The sequence below is a fragment of the Equus przewalskii genome, chromosome 4 (assembly GCF_037783145.1).
Source record: "Equus przewalskii isolate Varuska chromosome 4, EquPr2, whole genome shotgun sequence".
Taxonomy (NCBI): Eukaryota; Metazoa; Chordata; class Mammalia; order Perissodactyla; family Equidae; genus Equus; species Equus przewalskii.
This window is the reverse complement of record NC_091834.1, coordinates 102,042,323-102,059,463: the sequence shown is the minus strand read 5'-3', so window position 1 is coordinate 102,059,463 and position 17,141 is coordinate 102,042,323. Positions and strand designations below refer to the sequence as shown.

Sequence of the window (17,141 nt, the reverse complement as noted above, 5' to 3'; positions counted from 1 at the left end):
CAGCTGAGATCCCCTCTAACCACAGCAGGTAGAGGTGCCATGAGAGGAACAGGGCTCATCTAGGGAGGTGGGGGGCCAGCACCTAGGATCGGCATGGGGGGGGGTGTCAGCACTGAGGATGGGCATGATGACTTCTATTGCTGCCTGTGGTCGAGCCCTATTTCCCCTGTCTTCTAGAGAACTGCTGCAGGGGACGCCTCACGGAGTGGGGCTCTCTGCCATTTGTCACTACTGTGGACTTCTCCCTTGGGTTTTGGAGGGGGGAGGTACAGGGCTAATTGGTGACATTTGGGAGTGCAGGAAAAATTATCTGGCACCATATGCCCTCCCTCTGGGCTCAGAGCCCAGGCTGCTGGAGGCTGGCTTGGTGAAGTACATGATAGATGAGAAAGAGTGCAAAAATGACAGCTTGAGAGCCCCTACTCCCACTCCCGTTCTAGTTCCAGCTCTGCAACAAGTTGTCACACCTTGGGCAAATCATTTCCCACCTCCGGGCTCCATTTTCCTTTACCTGTGAAATTGCAGATTGAACACCACCGACTGAGTAGTTCCTTTCAACCCTGATGTATTTAACTCCTGGGTGAAGCTCAGGGTTGAAGGGCTCCATCCTCACTCTGTTCTCCAGGCTCCTCCCTAGTTTCCACTCCCAGCCTGAGGGCTTCTTCCCCCGGGGTCTGACAGCCGGCCAGTTGGGACTATTTATGGCATGGCCTATGTGTGCTCTCCTGCCCCGCCCACTGCGGCCTCTGCCTGACTCAGGCCCGGCACCTGCCTGTCCAGTCCACCAGCAGCATTGCCCTTAGTCTCACTTCTTTGGCTCTCTCTCCCAGAACCTGGCCATGCCTGGGGGAAGGAGCTCCCCACCCAACTGGAGACACCGTGTGGGGTGCCTCCCCTTGGCCCCTGTCTGCCGGGTCTGGGGACCCCAGTCCTGCCCAGCGTGGGAGCCCCGTCGGCCGTCCCCGCTGCTGTGCCAGGACATGGCCTTGCAGAATGCCCTGTACACCGGAGACCTGGTGAGGTTACAGGAGCTGTTCCCCCCGCACAGCACAGCTGACCTGCTGCTGGAGAGCCGGGCTGCGGAGCCTCGCTGGAGCAGCCACCAGAGGGGTGAGAGGCAGCTGGGAGTGGGGGTCAGGGGTGAGGACCAGGGGGCTGGGCTGATCGCATCAGGCACAGAGGTACAAAGTGCTTGAGGAAAAGGAGAAGCCCCTGGCAGTTTCTGCCCCACCCGAAGCTTGCCTAAACCTTGGCCCAGGAGTGAAGTCATGCGGAGCCCAGAATAGCTCCTGCTGAACTGCGTGGCCAGGTCAGGCTCAGCTCAGGGACATAGAGACGCTCTCCCTCCATCTGTCTGTGTTTCCCTCCTCCTTTTCCTCTCTCTGCTTTTGGTTCCTACCTCTCCTCCCCCCAACCCCCTTTCTCACATGCTCACACTCTGCCTTCATGAGCTGGTCCCCAGAAGAGTGCAGGGGGCAGGAAGAGCCCCCCGGTGACAGACATGCCCTCTGTGCCAGGCTGGTGGAGAAACCCAGCAGAGGGTCTGCAGAGCACCCGGAGCCTGGCCAGGGACCCATCGTTACCCGCACGGCCTCCGGACCTGCCCTGGCCTTCTGGCAGGCAGTGTTGGCTGGGGACATAAGCACTGTGTCCCGTATCCTCACGGACTCCAGCACCGGCCTGGCTCCAGATTCCGTCTTTGATACCAGCGACCCAGAGCGATGGAGGGATTTCCGCTTCAACATCCGTGCTCTGAGTATGGGCCAGGGGCACTGGGGGGTCTGAGCAGGAGAGGGGAGGCTGGGGATGGAGCTCTGGGCTCCCTCTTCCCAGTCTCTGCCCACCTCCCCACCTGCCTGGAAGCTCTTTGTCTCCCTCCAGGGTCTGAGGCCCATGTCCCCTCTCTCCCTAGGACTCTGGTCTCTGACCTATGAAGAGGAGCTGACCACTCCACTGCATGTGGCAGCCAGCCGGGGCCACACGGAAGTTCTACGGCTGCTGCTGAGGCGCCGCGCGAGGCCTGACAGTGCCCCTGGGGGCCGCACCGCCCTGCATGAGGCCTGTGCTGCAGGCCACGCTGCCTGTGTCCATGTGCTGCTGGTGTCAGGAGCTGACCCCAACATCCCTGACCAGGATGGGAAACGCCCCTTGCACCTCTGCCGGGGGGCTGGCACCCTGGAGTGAGTGACCCCTCTACCCAACCCCCATTCTACTTCTAGAAGAGGCAGAGAGATGACCTCAGGGAGGGTGGGGGAGCATGTCAGGGGCTGGCAGGCTTGGTGGGCTGGAACGGAGGAGTCAGGGTTCAGGTGGGGAGTCAGGGTGCTATTACTCCCAAAACCATCCAACCATTGGCTCCGTGAGCTTTGGAATGGCCTGGACTTGGGAGAATTTCTGCTTCCGCAGTTGTGGAGGAAGGCTGTGGCAGGGGCCCAGCTGCATGGCCTGCATTGGCACTTGTCTGTATCCATTATGGGGAGGTGGTATACTGTAAAGTTTTAATGTTCTCTGAGCTTATCCCGTGTTCCAGGCACTGTGCTAAGCACAATGGCAACTAAGGTCCTGCCCTCAGGCAGCTGACTGTCCAGTGATCCACATAGGCCTCAGTGGTCCCTGTGGGCAAGGTCTGGTTCTCAACTTGGCAGGTTTGGAATTTCCATATTGGCAGGCACCCTCAGATAAATGGGCTCAGGGATGGAGCCCAACAAACCAAAGAAGAAACTGATAGATATACCCAAATGTGACAATGTCTTATTTACTGTAGGGGATATTCCTTTACAGTGACCCAAATAATTATTACCTTTGTGTAGGGAACGTTGGGCGATGAGTCTTCACTTACAGTTTTTGGATGAGCATGGAATCCTGGCAAAGGCAAAGGGAGTCTTGGCAACTCTTGGAATTGACTGTACATACAATGGAGGCCCTCTCTCTACTGACTGCACACCTGCCATATTTCACATCTTGCCCCTGAATGGTGGCAAGTTTTTGATGTTTGGGTCCCCCTTTCATGGACCTTCTCCCCACTGTTCACCTCATCAGCCTTTAGAGGACTCCACTGACTTATCATATTATGGTTGAACATGTGTTCCACGCCAGTGTGGTCCAATAGAAATATAATGTGAGGGGCTGGCCCCGTGGCCAAGTGATTAAGTTCGCGTGCTCCGCTTCAGTGGCCAAGGGTTTTGCTGGTTCAGAGCCTGGGTGCGGACATGGCCCCGCTCATCAGGCCATGTTGAGGCAGCGTCCCACATGCCACAACTAGAAGGACCCACAACTAAAATATACAACTATGTGCCGGGGAGATTTGGGTAGAAAAAGCCTCCCCTCCCAAAAAAAAGAAAATTGGCAACAGTTGTTAGCTCGGGTGCCAATCTTAAAAAAAAAAAAAGAAATATAATGTGAGCTGTGTATATAATTAAAAATTTTCTAGTGGCTTTATCAAAAAATGAAAAAGAAACAGGTGAAATCAATTTTTTAAACAGTGGTAAAAGATACATAACATAAAATTTACCATCTTACCCATTTCTAAGTGCACAGTTCGGTGGCACTAAGTACGTTCACATTGCTGTGAAACCGTCACCACCTCCATCATCCACCTTCTGAACTTTTTTAATCTTGCAAAACTGAAATTCCGTACCCGTTAAACAATACCTTCCCATTTCTCCCTCCCCCCAGCCTGTGGCACCCCACCATGCTACTTTCTGTTTCTATGAATCTGACTACTACTCTAGGTACCTCATATGAGTGGAATCATACAGTACTTGTCCTTTTGTGACTGGCTTATTCCACTTAGCATAATGTCCTCAGCATTCATCCATGTAATAGTGTGTGTCAGAATTTCCTTCTTTTTTAAAGGCTGAATAATATTTCATTGTATGTAGATGCTATATTTCGTTTATCCATTCATCTATTGATGGACACTTAGGTTGCTTCCATATTTTGGCTATTGTGAATAATGCTGCTATGAACATGGGTGTACAAGTATCTGTGAAACATGTGAAATTAACTTTAATAATATATTTTATTTCACACAATATATTCAAAATGTTACCATTTCAACATGTAATCAATACAAAAACTAATGAGATATTTTACATTCTTGTTTTGTACCAAATCATCAAAATTGGTGTGTACTTTACACTTATAGCATATCTCAATTAGGACTAGCCATATTGCAAGGGCTCAGTAGCCACATGTGGCTGGTGGCTGCTGTACTGGACAGCACAGTTCTATACAATCCCACATTTTTACTTCTGGCCACGTTTCAGCCCCGCTTCCCTGAGGTTACACATAGTGATAATCATTCCTTCCTTTCTTGAGTAAACAAATGTATTTTAAAAATTATGATGAGGGCCGGCCCAGTGGTACAGCGGTTAAGTGCGCACATTCTGCTTTGGTGGCCCAGGGTTCGCCGGTTCGGATCCCGGGTGCGGACAAGGCACCACTTGGCATACCATGCTGTGGTAGGCGTCTCACATATAAAGTAGACGAAGATGGGCACGGATGTTAGCTGAGGGCCAGTCTTCCTCAGCGAAAAGAGGAAGATTGGCAGCAGATGTTAGCTCAGGGCTAATTTTCCTCAAAAAAAAAAATATGATGGAGAATTTCAAACATATAGAAAGGTGGGCAGGATCACATAAGGAGCCCTCATGATCCATCACCATCTATACCACCCACTCCCCCCACCAGATGCTGCTGTTATGAGCTCTAATGATAACAGCTTTTCAAGCATTGTCTCAGATGATGCTCACAACTTGCTAGGGCTAGGTACCAGTGATTATCCCCGTTCTACAGGTGGGGAAACTGGAGTTCATCTTAGCAAAGAAGCTAAGTCCATGAGCCTTGAATTTTGGTGCACAGGTTCTTACAGGCATACACACCCTTCCCTGACAGCCATCATGGAGCAAATCTGGCTGGCCAATTGTGGTTTTGTTGTTCTTTGTCCTACTGTCCCCATCTCCACTTGCACCCACTGTCAGACCCCACTCCCCACTTCCTCCTCTGGTCCCAGCATGCAGACTCCTCCAGCTGCCCTGCTGCCCCCTGGGCCTCCCCTCACTAGCTGTGTGAATATGGGTTGGGTCCACACACCCTTGGGGCCTCAGTTTCCTCATCTGAACCTGCTGTAGGAATGCTGTGAGGATGAAACAGGTCAGTGCCCGTAAAGCCCTCAGAAGGCACCTGTTCTGACTGCGTCATGGCTGTTTCATGACTTTACACTCACAGAGGGTTTAGTGCGCTATTTCTGCGGAGAGCATGTAGACTTGAAAAAAGTGTATCACTGACCCTGCAGGATGTTGCTGGGATGACTAGTGACAGACAGGATGGAGGAGAAAGGCAGACAGAGCCAGGAGCCCCCCAAAGTGCCCCCCATGTTTGCTTTGCTCAGACCAGCAGGAATGCAGGGGTGTAGGTCTGTGCCCCATTTTCCTGCCCTCGGCTGTCTCACCCTTACTAGGTGTGCAGAGCTGCTCCTGAGGTTTGGGGCAAAAGTGGATGGTCGGTCTGAGGAGGAAGAGGAGACACCTTTGCATGTGGCTGCCCGACTTGGCCATGTGGAGCTGGCAGACCTGCTTCTAAGACGGGGCGCATGCCCCAATGCCCGTGATGCCGAAGGCTGGACCCCACTGCTGACTGCCTGTGACACTCGCTGTACATCCCCTGCTGACGCTGAGGCCACCACCGCCCGCTGCCTCCAGCTGTGCCGCTTGCTACTCTCAGCTGGAGCTGATGCCGATGCTGCCGACCAGGACAGGCGGCGGCCCCTACACCTGGCCTGTCGCCGGGGCCATGCGGCCGTCGTGGAGCTTCTCCTGTCCTGCGGTGTCAGTGCCAATGCCATGGACTATGGGGGACACACAGCCCTGCACTGTGCTCTGCAGGGCCCAGCCGCAGCGCTGGCCCAGAGTCCAGAGCGTGCAGTGCGGGCTCTGCTCAACCATGGTGCTGTCCGAGTCTGGCCTGGGGCCCTCCCTAAGGTACGGGTCTGGGGGCAGAGGGAGGGCAACGACAGTGAGGGGACGGGAAGACCCAGACCTGCGCTCCCACTTGCTCTAGTTGCAGCCTAGGACACTTGGGCACTTGATAGGTCGGTTCTTTCTGCCTTTCATTTGACAAGTAAGCAAAGCCCAACAAGGGGTAAAGGTGAGGACACAGACCAACAGGCGGTGTATGTGTGTGCGCATGTGTGCACACACGTACATGTGCATGCGCATGAGTATACATGTGTGTTCCCATGTGTTCACATGCATGCGTATGTGAGTGCATGCATATGTATGTGCATGTGTGATGAAAACGGACTGATGAATCTTACAGTGGGGCCAGATTATAAAGGATCGGAAAAGAGTCTTGAAGGAGGAGCCAGGACTGATGTGGGCAGCGGGAAGTAGTTTCTTCCTCAGGAGAGTGAGCTGATGAAAGCAGCATTTAGGAAGCTCTGCCTGGCAGTGGGACCTGTTCAGTGAGACACTCTCGTTACAGGAGAGGCTCCCCCAAGGCAGAGTGATGAGCCTGGGTGACGAGGTGCTGGGCCTCATGACCATCTGCAGATGGACGTGGTCCTGGTTTCTGAGAGTTTAGCAGGACACACATCACTCAGTCCAGCCTGCCCTGGCACCTGAGAAAAAGACTTTCACTGTCAATTTCCAACCTGTATCTTATTTTATGTTAATTTCCCCAAAGTGGGTTCAACTTGAAGACCTGTGCTACTGATGCCCTGGCAGGGGGCCCTGTCCCATGCTATGTTGTGTCTGGAGGGGGCTATATGATGTAACGAATGGCAGTGAGCCTGGGGTGTAGACCCCTGTTCTCCGAGGAGCTGGATCAGGATGATATGGCTGTGGGCAGGTATCCCTGCCCCGCTTCGGGGCTTATCCCATCCAGGCCCACCCATCCTGGATGCTCCCCTGCTGTCCCTGCCTCTCCCCTTCACTCACAAACCTAGAAGCATCTGTCTAGATTCCTAAGCAAGACCAAATAATTAAACAGCCCGAGAGTTCGGCAGATTGGTCTCCCCTTTGGGAAAATACAAGAAAATCAACAATTAACACTAATTAATCTCCTATTAACACCAGATAATTAGGAGACGAGCAATTCCAAGCAATTCCCTGTAATCTGACGGCGGCTCTGACAGCTAATGATTTCCCTGTTGGGGAGGGGGTGGGAGGAGGAGGTGGAGCAGCAAATGGATTTCCCGGGACCCTACTGCCCGCCCCGCCTCTGGGACCAAAATGGCCAGCATAGCAAATTGCCCCATTTGTCCCTTTATCTGGGCACCATGTCCGAAGTGATCAGAAAGTGCAGGAAGGAGTCTGTATCTGTTTCCCATGGTCTGCTCCAGGCTTGGCTGGAGTACCTGTCCTCCAGTGAGGAACTGCTCCCTGCAAGGAGGCCACCATGGCCCACCTATGATCACTGCCAGCCCCAGCCAGTTCTCCAGGAACCACCATACTGGACTGGGCGCTCAGGAGACCTGGATCCAGGCTCTGGCTTTGACACTTGTTTGTGTGACTATAGACAAGTCACTGAAATTCTTTGAACCCAAGGTCCCTGCATGTGATACAAGGAACTAACAGTGATGAAAAGCTAGGAGCATAGTGGATACCAGGAGGAGCAAGCATAGCCCTGACTACACACCAGACTCTTCTAAGGTGTGTCACCTGTTATATGGGTTCCCTCAGTCCTCCCAACAACCTCAGGTAGGTGGCAACTATGAGTGCAGACTCTGAAGCCAGACACACGACCTGTGTGACAGTCTGCAATTTGCTTAATCTCCCTGGGCCTCAGTTTCCTCATCTGTAAAATAGGGACATAACAGTATGCCTGCTTCGTAGGGCTGGTGTGAGAACTAAATGAATTCATTCCTATAAAGCCCTTTGGACAGGGCCTAACCTAGAGTTAGTGCTCAATCCCTGTGAGCTAGTGTTGTTCTACAGCTAAATCATGTATGTGAAAGGGCTTGGGATGCTGTTAGGCATTATCCCAATGTAGGGTATCATTAGACAAGGGAGAGGGTGACGCAGGTTGGAAGAGCTGAGGCTTCCTGGAGGGGATGGGACTTGGGATGCGCAGGGCTTGAAGAGAAGGAGGAGGAAGGCACAGGCATTCCAGGCAGTGTGCAGAGGCAAGAATCAGCATGGCCCGAGAAGGATGGAGAAACTGGCCCGAATGGTAGGCAGGAGCAGCAGGTAAGAGCAAGAAAGTCCGAAGTAACCAGCCTCCTCTTTCCTAGCTCTAAGGAGGAGTGAGGCGAAGAGGCCTGCCCTGGGCAGATGGACTGGGGGAGCTCCGGCAAGCACTGCCCAGATACATGGCCAGGAGCAGAGGGTCTCGGGTGTGTGGGGTGTGTGAGATGTTTTCTCTAGGGGCCCTGTTCCCTGGACAAGGCCTTCCACCTGCTCCCACTACCCAGCAGCACCCTACACATGCAGCACTCCCAGCCTGTCAGGCAGAAGGGTCTCCCTTCCTTGTACAGGGGTGTTAAAGCCCCTAATGTTATAGGCAAGTGTATGTGGGGACACGGGGGTTATAGAGAGGAATGCTACCTGGGATACAGTACTTAGTTGTTCGCAGATTTTACAAAGAGTCTGTGGACTCCACCTGTAGCTTCAGATACAGCAAGAGATGGACTGAATGAAGCACAAATCTGCTTATAGGTATTACATACAGGCACGGGTGGGTCTGATGGCACCTGTGTGTGTCCAGGCCAAGTGTGGCTGCCTTTCTGACTACATAGACGGTCCCCTGGCATGGGCTGCTCCCCTGGCCTGGCTCATCCCTTGCTGCATCAGGCTACCTCCTCAGAGAGGACTTCCTTGACCATCCATCTAGGACAGTGCCCTCCCATGCATGCTCAGTCCCTGAGCCTACTTATCTTCCTTTGCAGCAGCATATCTCTAAGTGGTGATTTAAGAGTTCATTGTGTTTCCCCTCTGAAGTGGAAGCTCTCAGCTGACAGGGAACTGTCTGTCCTCCTCCCTGCTGGGTCTTCAGTGCTTGGCCCATAGCGGCCCTCAGTAAATATTTGCTGAATGAAGAAATGAAAGAATAAATCTGGCCCCAACTGGATCTCACCCCGACTCCTACATCAGGCTTCTGCTGGCCTCGTCCCTTCTCCCTGAATTCCCTCCCTAATGACCTCATTTTAACTTGATCACATCTGTAAAGACCCTATTTCTAAATAGGTCACATTTATAGGTAGTGGGATTAGGACTTCAACCTATCTTTTGGGAGATACAATTCAGTCCACAACCGCTGTGCTATTGCTGTCCGTTCATCCTGCGTGGACTGACCAGGGCCCTGCAGTGTGTGGTAACCCAGAGTGCTGATGCATCTCTGCTTCCTCCAGGTGCTAGAGCGCTGGTGCATGTCCCCGAGGACCATTGAGGTCCTGATGAACACCTACAGCGTCATGCAGCTTCCTGAGGAGGCCATGGCCCTGGTGCCTCCTGAAATTCTGCAGGTCAGATTCCAGGACCCCCAACACACACTCAGCCTGTGCCCAAGAGACTCCCACCTCCTAAAGGGAAGCCCCAGTGGCACCCTCACTCTGCCCCATAGAAATTACCCCGAGACTCACTCATGTCCCAGAAGATGAAAACTCAGAGTGAACACCCAAAACATTCTACTTCTAGAGACTCCTGTAGACACTCACTGGCCACCAGCTTCCCCACTTTAGAAGGAGTGGGTGCCACTTGTCCAAGGCTGCCTTGCTGAGCCCCTCCTTCTGTCCCCAGAAGCACCACAATTTCTACTCCTCCCTGTTCGCCTTGGTGAGGCAGCCCAGATCCCTACAGCATCTGAGCCGCTGTGCACTCCGCACGCACCTGGCAGCCTGCCTGCCCCACGCCCTGCCCCGCCTTCCGCTGCCGCCCCGCCTGCTCCGCTACCTGCAGCTGGATTTCGAGGATGTGCTCTACTAGGTGAGTCCTGGGTTCTGTGGACAGTCCCAGCCAGCTGTTTGCTGGGGGTAGGGGTGGGTGGGGATGGGTAGGAGGCAAGAGAAGAGTTGGGAGCAGGGCCCTGGCCAGAACCAGTCAGCCTCTGGGACCACCAGACCTCTCTGAATCCACACCTCTCCTTCCAGATGTCCACTTCCCTTGAGAGAGCCTGAAAGCAGATGCCCCAGGCCCCAGGGGGTGCCGGCCCACTTCTCACAGTGCTCCAAACCCAGGACTGAGGTGAACCGACTCAGGCCAAGGTGGCTCTCTCAGCAGGAGGTCCCCTCCACAGGCAGATGTGGATGTTGCCAGTCCTACCAGGGAGAGGTGGATGGACCATGCAGCCAGGCAGTGTCTGACGGAGAGAGAGCTAGGACTCATGGCAAGTGATACACTCCTCTTCGGGGTCTCCTGAGGTCCCCCTTCAGCCTGTCTAAACCTTGTTTGCACATTAAAAGTTTCCAGGCTTGTGCTGTTTGGTGCTGTCTCCAGCAGGCTTTCCTCTGAGCTGCTTCACTCCCAGGGGCCTCAGGATGGGCAAACTTGCAGGGTCTTCCTGGATCTGCCCCATAGTGCCAGCTCCATCACCTTCCTCCTCTGGCATCCACCAGCTGTTCAGGGATCCCAGGCAGACCTGCCCCTCTGGCACATGACGTGGCGGAATGGCCACCAGGTGAGATAGCGTCAGAAAAGCCCAAAAGGACAGCTGGCCAGAGGATGAGCCAGCTCAGAGACTTGGGTAGCATTGGGCCGCTGTGGAATGAGGGAGTTAAGACAGTAGGGCAGGATGATAAAGGCAGCCTTGGGGTAGGGAGGTGAGGTGAAGGGCAGAAAGGCCAACGGGAATGTGGGTGCAGGGGTCGGTGAGCATGAAGGGGTAACCATGCTTCAGGTGAGAGTGAAGGACCCAGATTTAGAAAAAACAAAAACAACTGTACCTACTGCCCGTCCTGTAGGTCAGGGAGCACCGGACGCACAGCTGGGTCCTGCCTCTCCTTATCCGCTCCTCCTTCAATTCAGCTTTGCGGCGGCCTGAGCTGAGCCCAGAGTTACACCCCTAGGTTTAGCGCTAGCTCTGCCATTAACTTGTGGACCATACGTTTCTTCCTCTCTTTGGGCCCAAGTTTCTGGATCTGTAAAACAAGACAGGAGGAGAGAGTTTCTGAGGGTCTTTGCAGTACCAGGATTTTAAGAACCTGCAGGAAACCCCAGCCGCCAGGAACCGGCCTGCTCCCACGACGGAGGTGGAGTTGACCGGCAGAGCAGCCAATCAAGTGCACTGTGATCCGTGACGTCAAGGGTCGCTGGACAGATTTCCCAGGGCCCCAGAGTGCGCACGCGCCGGAGCTCCCGACTTTCCCGCCAACTGCCGGGAGCCTGGCGGAGAAGGGCCGGGCGGGAGGGCGCGAGGCGGCGGGGGCGGAGCCCGGAGAGCCTGAGGCGGCGGGGCGGGCCGGCGGAGCGCGTCAGCGAGCAGCCGAGGAGAGGCGGGGCGGAGGGCAGTGGGCTGCATTCCCTTCTGGCCTCACCGCCTCGGGCTTCCCAGGGCTGTGCGGCGTGAGGACGGGCCACCTGACTGGAGGGCCCGCTCCTGGAGCCAAGGCGGCAGGCGGTGGGCCGAGTGAGGCCGGGCCGCTCGGCCTTGGAGCCGCCGGGCGGGTCCTGAGCCCGCAGGCCCCCTCCCAGGGGTCAGTGGGCGGGGGGTGGGGGAGGGAGGGGCGCGAGGAGGCCCTTCCTGCGGGGCTTCCGCGAGCTCCCCGTGCTGGGGGCCTCTTGGAGAGCCCGGCCTGTCCCGGGGCCGATCCGCCCCGGGGTTCCCACGGGGTCCCGGCGCCTCCTGTGGTCCCGGCTCTGCGGCATGGGCCCTCGGGGCCTGGGTCGCCATCCCCGCCAGAGGGTACCTCCCGGTGGCGAGGGAGACGCCAGCAGGCAGGCGGGGGGACGTGCCCGCGGCAGCCGTCCACGGAGGCATTGACCCGGCGCTGCGCGGACTGCCTGGGAGCCGTCTGAGATGGGATGGCAGGGAAGCCGCCTCTTTGAGGTGACACTTAAGCTGAGGCCTGAATGACCAGCCATGTGAGTGGAGTGGGGAAGAGCAGGGGAGTGACATGAACTGATTTAGGTTTTAAAAGATGGCTGTAGCTGCAGAGGGCCTTCGGGGAGGGGAGGGGAGGGGAGGGGAGGCGAGGGAGAATCAGGCCCTTAGGAGGCTACTGCAGCAGTCCGGGCAGAGACGGGGACCCTTTTGTGGAGACGCGATGAGACTTACTGATGGAGTGGCTGTGGGGGGCTGGAGGGGAGCATAACCCAGGATGACGCCCAGTGTTTGGGCTGCGCGGCTGGACGGATGCTGGCCCTGTTTGCTAAGGTGGGGAAGACGAGAAAGGGGCAGGTGGTGGAGCACCCGGAAGGCCAGTGTGGGAAATAGTAAATCGGAGCCGCCTATCGCACAGCTCGAAGAGGCTGCGTGGCAACGTCATCTGGATCCACGAATCCGGGATTCAGGGACGAGGGCAGGTCTGGGGATATAAATGCGGGACCCTTGGCCGGTGAGAGCTGTTTAAAGCTCTGTTCCAAAGAATCCTGACCCTCGAGAGGATGACTTTCCCGAGAGAGTCCTGTTTGTGCACTTTGATGGAAACCTGTTTCGTCCCATGCGCGTCATTCGTTTTGTGCTGCCTGAGTTCCAGGTTGTAGGCACCAGATAGACAGCTGTGAATGAGACCTGTTCCTGCCCTCGGTGAATTTTCCATCTAGTCTGAGAAACAAGTGTGTGAATAACGAGTTCAAACACAAGGGGCAGTGAAGCGAATGGAAAAGACGTGTGGGAGCAGGAGCTGAGAGGCTGGGGAGAAAGGCAAGCAGTAGGGGCGGGGACCTGGGAAGACTTCACAGCAGTGGGGGGCCTCTCCCGAAGCGCTAAGAAGGGGAAGGATTTCTGACCCTAACTGGAGAGCGCTGGATCCGCGTGGGATGCCTTTTTAAGGGTGTGTGTGTGCGCGTGAAGTGGTCGGTATTGGGGGCTACCGCCCACCTCGACGCCTTCTCCCCTTAGCAGGGCAGTGTTAGGAAGGTCCTTTCTGGGGTTAGACATCCAGACACTCGCAAGCCAGGGAGCTTCCTCCCCAGCCTCCTGCTGCGGGTCCCGCGGGCCCAGAACCTCTCCCCGGTAATTGCTTTCCGTAATGTGTTTGCTCCAAACCAATTTCACGCCTCCGTGAGGACTCCGCCCTGCACTGGAGGCGCGGACCTCCCCACCACCAGCCTGTCTGCGTGTAACGCGTGTGCACACACAAACGGCACACATTTAACACAACAGATGCACAGGGTGCAAGTACCTGGACACAACAACATACGTGAACCTACACGCGTGCATACGAGACTTTAAAACCCTCGTGTGCATTCCCCCCGCCCAACCAGAACGCTCACAGTTCACTACCCGGCAGCGCGGGGCGCGCTCGCCCTTTGGACGGCTCACCGGGTCCTGGTCCTTTGCCCTCGGCGCGTCTCCCGGACTAACGCCAGGGGGCGCTGCGGTCCTCCGCGCCTCTCCCGCGGTGACGCAGTGGCGCGCTGCTGCCAGCAGAGGGTGCCCGCGGACAGGGTCCGACGCTGCCCACTGTGAGTGGACTCTCTCCTGCCAACGAGTGAGGCGGAGGGATCGATCTGGTGGCTTTGACTTTCGAATACTTCGTTCTTTCTCAGCATCCCAGGTCCTTGGTTTCCAATCCGTGAAAGGGAGGCCAGATGATGGGGTCTGACATTGGCACAAGCGGAGAGGGTAGATTCAAAATGAAATTCCTCTGTAGGAGCATTTCCTCAACAGGTGGAGTAGTGAGAGTGGGACAAGTCAGAGCATGTGGACAATTAACGAAGCACTTTAGAATTCCATTGTCTACAATGAGGGGAGTTGCTTGCCCACAATGGGTCTGTTTAGGGGTTCAACTGGAGAACCACAGAGTTTTCTCTTGGTGAAGAAAGGAGCCAGCTCTGTTCAGACGTGATAGCAAACAGCTTCTGTCCTTGGTACTGATGGGAGAGGAAGAAGCAGTTTTTGGAGAGACACTGATTTGGGAGAATTCCATTCTTGAGCACTCTGCTCTTCTTTGTCCATTTAGTCCAGGAAGAATTCATTTTGAAAGGTGAAAGATGCCTTTCCTCCTGTTCAGTTGATCCTTGCACCGACTTTTTAAAAAAAATTTTAATCCTTTTTTCCACTTTTTTATTTTATTACTATTATTTTGGTGAGGAAGATTGGCCCTGAGCTAACATCCGTTGCCAGTCTTTCTCTTTTTGCTTGAGGAAGATTGTTGCTGAGCTAACATCTGTGCCAATTTTCCTCCAATCTGCATGTGGGACGCCGCCCCAGCATGGCCTGATGAGCGGTGTATAGGTCTGTGCCCAGGATCTGAACCCACAAACCCCAGGCCACCAAAGTGGAGTGGGCAAACTCAACCACCACATCACCAGGCTGGCCTCTTACACCAACTTTTTCACTAGGCAGAGTAGATATTAATCATTCTCTCTTACACATGGAGAAGTTAAGTCAAGAGGAGCCAAGTTCACATGGCTCAGTGAGGAGTCAGAAGAGGAACTTAACTCCAGGTCTTTTTACTCCAACCAAAGCCTTTTTCCATTTACCACGTGGCCTCAGTTCCACGGTCCATGAAAGGGCAGGGAAAGGAAATGGGCTATTCAGTTGTCGCTGTGTATGTGACTGCTTTTATCCTGGTTTAGCTACTGAATGTCAAAGACTATGCAGAAGTCACATGACCCCAGCATGGCAAGGAAACAGATCCAGGACTATAAATGGATTATAAAATACAGTATCTAATAAACACACACCACACCAGGGCAATACAAAGACCCTGGGGCCTCCCTTGCCTCATTTCAGAATGGTGGACCACTCGGCTTTGTTGGCAACAAGCTTTAAGCCTGTACTCTCTGTGCCAGCTTGAGCAGAGAATTCCACTTTACTGAGTATAGTTCTGGGCAATAAGATCTTGGCTTAAACTAGGTGACATACATCTTCAAGATCAGAGGGTCTTTCACCTTGAGTCCTTGATAATGCATGATCCATTTTGTCCCACGAGAGAGTGACAGGCTTATTAAAGTGGCCTTTTACTGGGGGAGTGGTGGGAGGGAGATGTTTCAATATATATATCCTTTCGAGCTTTTGGTATTTTGTGCTATGTGATTTTATTACCTATGCAAAAAATGAATGCAATTACTTTTAAAAATGGCTCTTCCTTCATGCTTTATTTGATTAGTGTTGTTACTGCTCATATAGCTTTAATTTCAGTGATTGTAGCCCAAAGTTCTCTCAATAATTTATCAAGTCAGTAAGCCTCTATTGGGCCGGCCCAGTGGCACAGCGGTTAAGTGCGTACGTTCCACTTTGGTGGTTCGGGGTTTGCCGGTTTGGATCCCGGGTGCAGACATGGCACTGCTTGGCAAGCCATGCTGTGGTAGGTGTCCCACATATAAAGTAGAGGAAGATAGTCACAGATGTTAGCTCAGGGCCAGTCTTCCTCAGCAAAAGGAGGAGGATTGGCAGCAGATGTTAGCTCAGGGCCAATCTTCCTCCAAAAAAGAAAAAAAGCCTCTATTTTGTATCCAACACTGTAAAGCCATCAAACCAAGTACTGACCTCTCACTTTTTAAGTACATGACACTTTTGCAGATTGGTCTTCCATATTGGTACCATGAAGTGCTTGGTTAATTTAACAAAAGGTTCTGAAAAATATCTTTAGGAGGATGTATAAGGATTATCCTAGTACTTTAGAAGTGAGTTGGGGTTCCCAGATCTAAGTTAGTGCATCTCTCCTTTTTCCATGGTGACATCTTCCCACCAAACTTATCTTTCAGAAGTTTCACTGAGTTTAATGTAAAGCCCAAGATAGATCAAGACTGCCTGGAAACCACACTCTTCTCCCTTTACCTCTCTGATGAATTGTCAATCAAGCGTAACCAAATAAATCTCCCTTCTTGGGTCCCACCATATTCTGTCCCACTCTGGTGATAGTGTCCTTCAGGGTGCTGATTTTTAATACATCAGCCTGACTTTAGCAGCGTTCACTAGGCCAACGTAACGCTCTTGATTTGAACAAATGTCACTGAGATCCAGAGTTCTCTCCTGCCCTGCTCTGTCTTGGCTTGGAAACACTGAGACTCTTTGCCATAGGTTTTTCTCCTCACCTGAGCCAAATAACTTCCTCTATCTAGACTGTATCTCCCTAAACTTGCCTGGCTTTGCTACTTTTAATTTTAATTAGCTTGGCTCTCCCTGGCCCCACCTGAATAACAGTTTCCCAGTGACTAGATGATCCTCGTTTTAGCTGGCCAGGCTTGCTCTGTGTCCTGAAGCTTGGGTCACTCTTCTTCTGTTGACTTGTCTATCTTAAGTCTTTCTTGCCTGCTGACCTGAGGCTCCTCTCAAGCGAAAGTGCTCATGACTTTTGCCTCTAGATTGACAACTCTACTTCTGGGAATCAGGAGGAGGGGGAGGGTAAAAGGCACCACCATTTCTGTGTCTGAGAATGGGGGAGGTGAGCAAAGTCATCGCAATTAGCGGATAATTAGCGCCGCTGACCCTTGGGGCTCATCATCGCTCCTGGGGCCAGCCCCCAGCAATCAGCCAGGGCAGGTCGAGAGTGTCAGGCCCGGGAATGAATAGGGCTCATCAGCGGCGCAGGAGCAGGGGAGCCAATCAGGGAAATTAATAGCAGAGGAGAAGGGGAGAGAGGGAAGGAGGAAGACGGAGATAGAAAGACAGACAAGAGAGACAGATATAGGCAAGAAATGAGAAAAAAAAATAGAATAAGACGGACTGGGATAGGGAATGAGAAATGGGAATAATCAAATAGGAATAGGGATAGAAATGAGGGCAGGAAAGGGAAGAGCGGGAGGAAGGAAAAGAATGTAAAGGGAGAAGGGTGGAGGGGGAAAGGTGAGAGGAATGGTAAGTACCTGATATAGTGTGGGCCCTTGAGGAAATTAGCCACAGAGGCCAGAGTGAGTGACTGAGTCCGCGACGGAGGAGGGAAGGGGAAGAGCCAAGAGAAGAGAGCCCAGGGGAGAGAGTGTGAACAAAGTCGGGAAGAAACGACCCTTCGAAGAGGAAAAGGGCCCCCCCAATACGGGTGGCCCTGAGCCGCGGCGCCGGCCGCAGAACGCGCCCCCTGTCGTCCCCGCCTCGCCGCC

At 53.7% G+C, this 17,141-nt stretch overlaps 1 protein-coding gene across 4 annotated transcripts; it reads left to right on the top strand.

The window, feature by feature from the left end:
- Positions 1-698: 698 nt before the first annotated feature.
- Positions 699-10,415, top strand: ASB10 (ankyrin repeat and SOCS box containing 10). 4 transcript variants are annotated; one of them, XM_070616850.1, is made up of 6 exons: positions 699-1,110; positions 1,913-2,180; positions 5,459-5,978; positions 9,347-9,460; positions 9,735-9,920; positions 10,085-10,415. In XM_070616850.1, exons 1-5 carry the CDS (start codon positions 840-842, stop codon positions 9,918-9,920), a joined length of 1,359 nt encoding a protein of 452 aa, XP_070472951.1. In that variant the 5' UTR covers positions 699-839; the 3' UTR covers positions 10,085-10,415. The 4 variants fall into 4 exon arrangements, 2 of the variants coding, with proteins under 2 accessions (XP_070472951.1, XP_070472950.1); XR_011539330.1 differs by having other exon boundaries at positions 749-1,110; positions 9,633-9,920; XM_070616849.1 differs by lacking the exon at positions 699-1,110 and adding an exon at positions 1,124-1,756.
- The last annotated feature ends 6,726 nt before the right edge of the window (positions 10,416-17,141 follow it).